The sequence below is a fragment of the Primulina tabacum genome, chromosome 4 (assembly GCF_025594145.1).
Source record: "Primulina tabacum isolate GXHZ01 chromosome 4, ASM2559414v2, whole genome shotgun sequence".
Lineage (NCBI taxonomy): Eukaryota > Viridiplantae > Streptophyta > Magnoliopsida > Lamiales > Gesneriaceae > Primulina > Primulina tabacum.
In genome coordinates this window covers 7,740,110-7,751,878 of record NC_134553.1, presented here as the reverse complement: position 1 = coordinate 7,751,878, position 11,769 = coordinate 7,740,110, and the positions used below count along the sequence as shown (strand labels likewise).

Here is an 11,769-nt window from a genome sequence, read left to right as displayed (position 1 = left end):
AATAAATAATATGTTTAATATAAAAAATAATATATTTTAATAAATAATTCGAATAAAATATCTATCTCGACTCATAAAAAATCCAGTTAAAATATTTAATAATAACGTACTCGACACACACAATGCACATGATGTATAATAATTATTAGTGAAATAAATTTTATTATTAATAAATTTTTAGTTGAAATATTATTAATTATAATAATTTGAATCAAAATAAAATATTTGACAATTCAAGAGATGATGTATTATTATTAGAGATATGTTGGTTTATAATCAACCGTGGATAAGTGAGCGTATTATTAAAGATATGTTTAAGAGAGTTTAAAAGAAAATAGAGATTTAACATTATTTATGTAAAATTAAATACACAAAAATTCATTTGAGACGGTCTTACAGGTCGATTTTATGAAATAAATATTTTATTTAGATCACTTATGAAAGTATTATTTTTTATATCAAAATATTATTTTTTATTGTAAATATGGACATGGTTGACACGTCTCACGAATAAAGATATGTGATATCGTCTCATAGAATATGTTTACATCAAATTGATTGCAAACTGTGTAGGATCTAATACCAAAATTTAACATGATGAAATTTTGATAAGTGAGTTTTCAAAAAATTGTTAAATGACTTAGTGAAGCAAACGAAGTTCACTAAAAAATTTCAACTAAATAATATTTATTTTGGAGGAAATTATGATTAACCAAAGAGACATATTTTAAAATGTCCTCCATTGAAATGATATAATCAACTTTGGCGTTAATTTAAGACATTTTTTAAAGATTAAAAATATTTGGTACATTAATTATTGATAAATAGGTAAGTAAATTAGTACATGAATTGTTGTAAATGGCTCAATTGATACATGATTCAACTAAAAAGAAAATTTTTATCATCAAATCAAATTGTTTTTAAGTTCAATTACTCTTACTAAATTCGATTAGCTACGCATTTTTCCACAATTATTTTTTATATAAAAATATTAAATTTATTTAAAATTTATATTTATGATAAATGATTTCATATTAAATTAGAACTATTAATTATACAAATATATATTAATAAGATAAATTATATACTTAATCTATATTATAATATTATAATCTTATGTTAATAAATTAAAACTCCATAAGTAAATCATATGTACAAAAAATTAGTTTTAATATATTGATAAAAAATTTTATTAAATAAATATTTGTTACCATATCTCTGGAATGTTGTTTCCAGACGGTTGAAACAAGCCGGATCACTATTTTAGTTTAGTAGGTTTTTTGTGAGACGATCTCACGAATATTTATCTGTAAGACGGGTCAACTTTATCGATATTCACAATAAAAATTAATACTCTTAGCATAAAAAGTAATGTTTTTCATGGATGACCCAAATAAGAGATATGTCTCACAAAATATGACCCGTGAAACCGTCTCACACAAGTTTTTACTTTTTAGTTTATCTTTTAGTTTCTCAAAAACTAGTACTAATCTTTTGGAAATTAGGGAAACAAAGTTCAACGTGATTGTTGTAGATCATGAAATATAAATCTTCTATTAAAAAATTCGTCCACGTGTAGTACTCGAGCACCAATACCTCGTCTTATGAAAAATTTCACTTATTATTCTGATTGATGTGATTTTGAATTTTCAACAGCTTAAAGTTTTTGCATCTTATTTAGGTATGTTTGGTAAGTTTGGTTGCTTTAAGTCTGGTGATTTAACTTAAATATGAATATATTTATTTTATTAATATATTAAAATAAATTTTAGTAGTGTATATGATTTGTTTATTGAGTTGGAATTTTATTAATTATTAATTTCAATACTATAATATGATAGAAAAATTTATCATATATTGAAAAATATATATTAAATTTATGCTTACACTTTCAATCAAAAAAATATTCTTGGAAGTAAAAAAATACTTATTGAATTGAATTTAATAATAGTCATTGGACTTAAAAACAATTTAAGAAAATTGATTTTTTTTAGTTGGATCATGTACCTATTGAGTCATTTATAATAGTTAATGTAACAATTTGTTAAGTTATTAATAGTCGGTGCACCCAAATATTTTTTATTTTTTTAATAATTAGTCATTTGATTCTGTCAAGTTAAAAATGTATCCTTTTGTTAGTTTCGATTGGGGATAAACATTGAACTACAATAGCTCGGTTCTTGAAATATTGAACGTCGAGAAATTAAATCAAGTTTGTTTTTCAAACCAAGCGGAAGACACTCAAAACAATCATTCTATAATTTATTACACATTTTGTAAAATATTTAAAAGATATGCAAGTTGAATGTATAAAAATGATTTTTTTGTCGAATACACATTTGTATGCAATATTCGACTATTGAAAAAAGGAGTGACATTTTGTAAAACACATTTGTATACAGTATTTTGATATTTAAAATACACATAAAATACAGTAAAATGATGAAACACAAATTTATTTATAGATATTCGAGATTAATAAGTCTTATGTCACTCCTTTTTTCATCTAGGAATGTATCACTAGAAGACTTTGATTTATACAGTTCCTTGTACAAACTCAATTTGACCTAGGACTTATCCATTGCATATTCGAAACTTCTAGCACACTCTCGATTGTATTCTGCAACCTTACAGTCCATATATTATTTAATGTCTCTTATGTCAAGACTACAAACACAATATTTAATTTTTTTTGTAAAGACTGTCACTCAACTATAATTGAAGTTCAACTCTCATGTATTTGTGTGAGTGATTATATGCGAGGATTTAATTCATTATATTGTATTTCTCAAACGTATCCCCACATTCTATTATTGGGCTCGCTCTCATTCTAGCTAGTTCTCTTCAATTAAGTTGATCATGCTTTGAACTTCCATCAAAAGCTCTTTTTTTATCTTCAAGATGTGATATTTATAGCCTCCAGTAAGGATATAGCCATTAAATAACAAAATATAATTATTTGGAAGGTTCTTGACTGCTTATGTCATTAAAACAGTCACATCCACCTTGCATGACGTTTTTCCCGAGCCTTGGTGATTTTGAGCCTTGTTTTCAGTTCCATCAAAAGTAATTGTTTGATCTTCAAGATGTTGTATTTATAGCCTCCAATATTAGATACAAAAATATGAATGTTTGATAAGGTTCTGGACAGTTTCTAATATTAAAACAATCAAATCTGCTTTGCAGGACGTTTTTCCCAAGCCCTGCTGATTTTGAGCCTTACTGTCAGTTAGGCTCGTCGGGCAAGCGGATCAATCAGGTAGGCTCATTTCAATTAGGTCGAGCATTGGTGATTTCATCTTGTGTAGAAGCGACAACTTATTCACAGTTTATCGGCTTCTTAAAATTCTGATTCAAATTTCGACATCATCTTAGCTTCGTAACGCATACTAAATTGTTCCAATCTGATAACCGAGTTTATCAGGCTGACCAAAATACCGCAATTTCTCATGTCCAACTAATGATTGTTTTTATTACAATCAGTTTGATTTACAATTATCAGCTTGCCTATATAAACTTCGATTTAATCCAATGGATGAGAAATATGAATCGTATAAAATTGAGTTTTTAATCAGTCGTTTTGACATCTGATTATTTACATCACCAAACTATGAGATATCATCAAAACAATGCAGCTAGTCATATTTTTCGGCTTGGCTAAATTAGAGTTCCAGCTTGCAACTTCATATTTGATTAAATATGTTATAAATACAATAAAAAGTTTTTTATTATCAAAATCAAGATTGCTAGTATTTATAAACCGAATAATCTCCCTTTTTTATGATTAAAAAACTTGGATAAAAATCATTTCAATTAACATATTTCTCTCATTTGTTGGGAATCAAAAATATTGTTTTTAAAACAAATTAAGCACAAAATTTATCTCACCCTCAAAGTTTAAATTTAATATCCTCCTTGAAATCATAAAGAGTTATCTCCTTATATTTTGAAAGTTTGAAATTTATAAAAGTAAAGAGATGACTAACCAAATTTCTCCATAGCTTATTTTCTGCCTCAACATGCATGATCTAATTTTAATGAATAAACTTCTTTTCCTCGCGCATGAACAAACTTAAAATTTTATATCGACGCGATCTTCTACGAGTGTAGTTTGCAATGCAAAAAAAGGTTCGTTATTTGAGCAATCAAGAAAGGAGTTATGAATTTTTTTCTAAGATTGTTGCAAGCTGCCCGAAAATCTCAATTATGCATATGGGTGTGTGTGTGTTTTAGAAAAATCTAAAAATAATTTAAAGGTGAAATCAGTTTCAAATGCTTTTTCAAGAACAACCCGCTCTAATACTAATTGTTATGATCGATTGGAGGACAATCATTGATCTACAATATCTCGAGTCTTGAAATACTGAACACCGAAACATAAAATCTATTTTGGTTTTCAAATCAAACAGAAGACACTCAGAATAAATCATATAGAACTGATTATACATTTTGTAAAACATTTAAAATAAATGCAAGTTGAATTTTTGTTAAAGCGTTTTATCAAACACTTTGTATACAATATATTGATATTTGAAAAACAAATAAAATGCTACAACAATGCATACCAAAACAACAAAAATGATCAAACGCAATAAACAGATAAACACAAATTTGTTTATAGATGTTTGAGATTAACAACTTATACGTCCTATTCTTCTACCCATGAAAGTATCACTAGAAAACTTTGATTTATACTACTCTTTGCACGAATCACTTCGACTTAGAATTTATTCATTGCCTAATCGAAACTCCTAGCATACTATCGATTGTAGGTCGCAACCTCACAATCTGCATAATGTTAAATGACCCTCATGACAAGACTACGAATACAATTTGTAATGTCTTTGTGTAAAGACTATCACTCAACTAAATTTTAATGCTCAACTCTCATTGATATGTGTGAGGATTTAATCCATTGCATAGTGTTTCTCAAATGTATCTCCACACTCTATTATTGGGCTTGCTCTCATTCTAGATATTTTTTTTTTTCAATTAATTTGCTCATACTTTGAAACCTTATCCAAAGCTCTTGTTTAATATTCAAGATGTTGTATTTATAGCCTCCGAGAATGATATATGCGTTAAATACAAGAATATGGCTTGTGCAAGAATGTTCTGGACATTAAAGCAGTCAAATCCACCTCGCATAACGTTTTTCCCGAGACCTACTGATTTTGAGCTCGTCAGCTAGGCTCGTTTCAATTAGATCGAGCCTTGGTCATTCGAGGTTCAAGCCTTGCCAATTTCTTATTGTGCCGAACCAACAATTTCATCACAATTTAGCATCTTCTTAAACTATTATTCAGACTTCAACTTGTGATGATGATATTACCATCGTCTTATCTTCGTGGCACATACTTAATCATTTTTTTCTGATAATCGAGCTGATCAAAATATTGTAACTACTCATATCCAACTGATAACTGTTTTTATTATAATAATTTTAATCTTGCAACCATCAGTTTGCCTAGATAACATTCGACTTAGCCTAATTGACCAGAAATACAACTTGTAGAATATTGACTTTTGTGATACTTTGTTTTGGAGGCTGATTATTTTCAGCATCGAGCTATGAGATATCATCAAAATACTTCAACTTGCTAAATTTTTAGTTTGGCTAATTTCAGCTTTAAACTTGAGTTAACAACTTTACACTTGATTAAATATATCAAAAAAACAAAAAAAAATTTGTGAGACGATCTCACGAATCTTTATCTGTGAGAAGGGTCACCTTACTGATATTGACAATAAAAAATAATACTCTTAGTATAAAAAATAATATTTTTTCATGGATGACCCAAATAAGAGATCTGTCTCACAAAATACGACCGGTGAGACCATCTGACATAAATTTTTGCCTACACTTTATTATATACGACTTTCTTCTAAAAACAATAAAATTTGAAGAAAGACATAATTTGAATAGATATTTCCATCTCTACAGAGCATACCAACAAAATAAACAGTGGATGGAAAAAAAGCTTGAAGATTACGCTAGAAAAATCCAAGATATTAATGAATTTGACAAGCCGATTCCAAATTTTTAATAAATTTGTTTTCTACTTTCCTAAATTGTTTCTGAATAAAACCAATTCGAATATTTGGCAAGCCAGTTTTGTTACCTTTTGAATAAAGCTCAACGAATCCCTCTAGCAAGTTGTAGCAATAGAATTTGGATGGCAAATTCAGGGAAGTATTTTTCCAAATTTAACCCAATATGGAATAAAATATTGCTCCATATCATGTTTATTTTATGTTCGCATTGTAGCATACATATTATGTGTATAAATTAATTGATCAATAATTAAATTTTGTCCGGTTGAATTTGGATTTGGATTAATGTATTTCAAATATATATATTTTAAATACATTCAAATGTATTTTTATAATTTTAGAGAAGTAAGACCATAAAGTTCAAATTCGCTCATTGTATGTTTATATAGTATTTCATGTTAATTAAGATAGATTTCAAGTTCACCCAATAAAATTGACATTTGAAATTGTGTAAATAAATAAGGTTTTGATCTGATTTTATATTATTTCCAGTTTTCATAATTTATTTAAAAAAAACTGAGAGCAAAAATAAAAACACAAGCAATTTTAACCTGGTTCGATCTAACAGACCTACGTCTACAGGGTCACACTCAGATTAAGATGACAATTTTCCTCATGGATTTGGGATCCTACGTGGAAAACCTGAAGTAAGTCGGGAAAAATCCCCGAAATAAATCGGGGGCTGGTGTCTTCTCATCCCCAAACCTGTCCCGAGGTCCCCGATAATAATATCATTACTACTATTAATAATAATGATTTTTTCTAATAATTAAAAAAACTCAAATTCATAACATTCAAATCTCGTTCATGATCGAACTTGTCACCTCGTGATAATTATGCCATTTCATCTTTTTTTTATTAAAACCACGAATTACAAAAGTTTGAATTGTTTAAGTAATATTAGTATTTATACATGTAATTGGATCAGTGCATCAATATTTTCAAAGTGAATTTGAAGAATTTTTAGTTAATTCAACTGATATTTGAAGAGGTTATGGAGAAAGTGATTTAATCCACGCCAGGTTGGGGATGACGATAACAAATTTGGCTCACCTCATTATCATTTCTAGATTATTTGAAGCGATGACGAAGATGAAAATTCAATTTCCGAAAAGTACAGATGAAAATGTTCAGACTAATTAGATAGAAGCGGATATGGATCCCGAAGGGACTTAATCCCAATATGGATTAAATGAGAAACCTCTGGTTAGAAAAAAAACGTGGATTGAGGCTAGGATGTGGAAGACATCTCCACCCCTCTCTGTCTCATCCCATTGTCATCCAGATGCTAAGACATTAAGTAATTTCACTAAACCTCAAATGTTATGTTCATTACAAGGACTTAAACAATTAAAAGACTCATTATTTTCTTATGACTTATTTATGATAAAAATGTTCGGTAGACTCCACTTTGACAAGCAACACTCGTCTTCAATTTCGCTCCAATCAAACTCCATTCGATATTGTAGATTGTTCTCTCTCAATAATATTACATTCCTCTATCAAGAAATGAGTCACGAGGCTTAAATGTGTTTGGTACCACAAGCAAACTAAATTCATTAACCAGAATAAATATAATAGTACTGTCAAAACCTTGTTGCATAAGATGTCGTGACACACAATGAACTATATGTGTTTTCTTATTATTTCAAGTCGTGCGACCAACCGATGCTTTCACAACATACTATATACTCTATGCAATAAATATCGCCATCACCCGATAACTCATATTATTCTCCCGAAAAATGAATGTAGTGGCCTCCCTCCACCACATGTGGCTACGTAGAATATCCCCTTGCACTATATATTTCAAAATAGAATAATTCTTTCCAAAATCATATTTTTTTTCATATATTTAAGATAATATATTGAAAATCTTCATCTCAGCAAATCGAATATCAAACAAATATCTTCTTATATTCAATATCTCAAAACAATATTTTTTTAATTTTTTAACAAAATAAATCACAAAAACTAAGCCAACAAAAATGTCATGTATGGATTTAAGATTATATATGTTGTTTCATTTTTAATAATAAAAGTACAATCGAAATCCACGGATTTCAAATATATCTCCTCATATGCAAATTGTGATTTTATATGTTAGATTTCCAAATAGTTGATTTTATATGTTAGATTTCTGAAATTTAAAATTCATCCAAAATTGATACGATATCTCTTCTATTGCCGGGAGATATGAATTATCGTACAGAGCACCGATAAATTAAATTTAAGCAACTCACAATGTATAGAGTAAAAATTGTTTATCTTTCAGATTTACGAGAATATCTAGCTCGAATTTCATACCACCTCTGCCGCACACAAATATACTGATGTACAAATTATGTCGCAGAAAATTAAGGATCATGATTAAAGATTGCCCGATGATTGTGTTGACGAGTGTGTATCAAAGACAAAGATGACAGTGAGGAGCACGGCGTGGCCGTCGACCCATCGGGCGAATTCCTACACAACGGGCAACTCCCATTAAGCTTCAGCCACTCATCTATGCAATCAACGTGAAAATAATGGTTGCACTCCGGGATGCTCCTTACTGTATCTTTGGGTTGGTACTCCGAAAGACAAATCGGGCAAGTCCCATCACTTGGCTCGGGGAGTTGACGGCTTTCACCTAGCACGGCCTTTGGGTATGACTCGATTGTGGGCTTGTCCAGGCCATTGGTGACGAGTCGTCCATCAGGAACCGTAACCGTAGGGAGCTCGGAACTCAGACTTCGCCTGAGGCATAATAACTTAATGAGGCCACAAGTGTGACATACAAGCCCGACAATGCACACTAGTCCCGGTATTCCAACTCCGATTATAAGACCATATTTTGCTCTTCTTGAAATACCTGCCGTATTTTGTCGTTAGAGTTTACAAAGAAAACTTCCATCACCTTTCCCATATATTGTTTGAATGTTAGTTTGTCACGTAATGAAAAGTGAACAGGGATTCCGGAGACATGGACGAACGAGACATTGGGAATCAAAGGGCTAAAGTCACAGTGGGTCACACTTTGATAACGAAAGAAAAATTCCCATGGTTCCCACTTCCTTTGAAATTAAACGAGTCGGCAGCGACTTAGATGTCGCATTAATATTTCACATAAAATCCAGGGAACTTTTCAAAATTGATATTATTTATACTCATTTCGTCCACAATTTTTTTCAACGAGTAAACACCGACGTATTTGGTCACCAAGCAAGTGCATTTATTTAATATTTTTTTATAATTTTGAAAGAAGGGTCATTATATAATGTGAATTATTGAAGTATTTTCTAATTATTACATGAATTTAAGGTAAATTTTACGTGGCACCCATTTTGGGGGGTGAGCAGCGAACGACTATGATAAACTATGTCTGCTTCATTGTGACATAGACTTAATCCCTTCTAGAATTAAATATGAAATTGCTCGGGTTGATATTCTTTAAAAAACTTGATTTTTTTTTTTTTTGTGTTGGTATAAAATTTGATCATGTTTATATATATTTGGTCCCTGTTGAAAAAAACTAGTAATCTATACTATATCTATACTATATTATTAAGTGTAAGTGAGTTAGAAAAACTGTTTCAGGAGGACACCAAAATTTCTTTCATTTTTACCCTCCTCTTCAACACCACCTATAATAATTCCAATCACGTATATCACACGTCTGAAATCTTCCCCAAAAATGAAAACCCTGACCGTACCAACACATTTGAAAACTTCTCAATTTAAAAAAATCTTACGATTAGTATTTTTAACGCAAAAAATATTTCTTTTTTCTACCATAATATTATTATTATTTTTTTATTGAAATTAAATTTAATAAAAAAATAGATTTTTTGTCATACACAATAATGTGTACAAAAATTAGTAAGTATTATGTTACACACATCGCGTGCCTAAGCCTCTAGTTTTCTATTAATAATCTTATATAGTACTTATACTATGCACCCTCCAATCTTGACCATATTATTACTTCTATTAACAATAGTCTAATTGCACTACTTTTTTTTTTTATGTAAAGTCTATAAGAAATAAAATATTTTTTTTTTTTGAAATGAAGAAATAAAATATTTAAAAAATATTAATAGATAGTCAAACGCATTTCATACATATTATAAAACTAATACATCTTTATTAACTATGATATCTGATTTTTAAAAATAAGATATTTAAAATTCTTAAAATAGTAATAATTTTTAATATGGTTTTATTAAAAAAAATAATCATCCGGATATTATGCAATTAGCCTTAATTAACCAATGTGAGGAAAAAATTCAAATTAGTAACCATTTGAATCCAGAAAATAATTAATTTATCATTTACCAGATTAATCTAACAAACACATTATTAAACTTGACATAATTGCAAAGCAAAAATTGGATAAATAATAAAGTAATCACACTCACCAGAACTTCTAGCTCGCTCGTGACAACCGATTCCAAGACTCGAATCATCCTTGAACCCGCAAACCCGACCCTGTTTCTCACAGTAGGAGCACGCTGGATCACTCCAGAGAAGATCAATTTCCTCCAGCGAATTCATTGCATTTGCCAAGTTTGCTGGAACCAAAACGTTCGCGATCCGCCGACATATCGGCGGCACATCTTCTGTAGAAAGTAAGTTCGTCGCAAGGACTGTGAAGTTACTCCCGCTAAGGCAAGGAATCGGCCTGTAACCAAACGCTGACGCGTACGCCATGATCTCCTCCCAACTAGAGCAGTTCAGAAAAGCATAGTTTCTTACATGAGCTCTACGGAAAGGCGAACCCGATAGGTTGAAATTCAGGATCCCACTTGGGAGGCACGAACCCGTATAGCTCATGGAGAGGATTTGGGAACTGTAGTCTATGGAGTTCACTCTGAATTCGCCGGATACTGGGAGTTTGAGTATCGTTTCTTTTTTGCTGTTGCAGGAAAGTTCGAAACCCGGGTACCCGCACCGGACGGGTTTCCTGGTCGTTATCCTGAAAGGAAACCGTACCTCGGGTCCGATAGTGCCGCCGCATGATTTCGGTTTGCATGAATTGGCAGATTGAGTCGAAATGGAGAAGAAAATCAAGATGGAGGCTGAGAATAAGAGAAATTGGATTATAATTTCCATCAATTTTTCCCTTTTTGAAAAATGTAAAGTTGAATGTTTGGGCTGTGGTCTTATTATACCAACATAACGACGTTGAATAATGCAAGTATACCAGTGCGTCGGATCGAAAGCACATAGTGCAAATATATATATTTAAAATATTTATAATTTTTATTATTATTTTATGCTTGAAGAGTGAAAGTTTATTTTTTCATGTATTTTTTAAAACAAATTTTTTTTTTTTGATTTGAATGTGACATTTTTTAAAACTAAAAGTTTAGGTCTTGAAAAACCAAAAATGGTTATTATACTTAGCAAAAACTTGTGTGAAACGGTCTTATGAGTCGTATTTTGCGATACAGATCTTTTATTTTGATCCTCCATGAAAAATTATTATTTTTTATGCTAAGAGTATTATTTTTTATTGTGAATATCGATAGGGTTGACCCGTCTCGCAGATAAAGATTCATGAGACCGTCTCACAAGTGACCTACTCTGTTACTTATTATCGACCATTCCTTTTTTACAAATAAGGACAGACTCAGAAAATAGAGACTAAAGAAGCAAAACCCTTTTTTAAAAAAAATTAGAGTAGCAAAAACAAATATTAAAAAAATTTGAAAAAATATAATTAATTTTAGA

The 11,769-nt window shown here is 30.2% G+C and overlaps 1 protein-coding gene across 1 annotated transcript; it reads right to left on the bottom strand.

Moving 5' to 3' along the window:
- Positions 1–8,230: 8,230 nt before the first annotated feature.
- On the bottom strand, positions 8,231–11,242 carry LOC142542929 (RING-H2 finger protein ATL20-like). Its single transcript, XM_075649847.1, has 2 exons — positions 10,455–11,242; positions 8,231–8,908 (listed from the first exon to the last, which is right to left on the bottom strand). Exons 1-2 carry the CDS (start codon positions 11,146–11,148, stop codon positions 8,412–8,414), a joined length of 1,191 nt encoding a protein of 396 aa, XP_075505962.1. The 5' UTR covers positions 11,149–11,242; the 3' UTR covers positions 8,231–8,411.
- Positions 11,243–11,769: the final 527 nt, after the last annotated feature.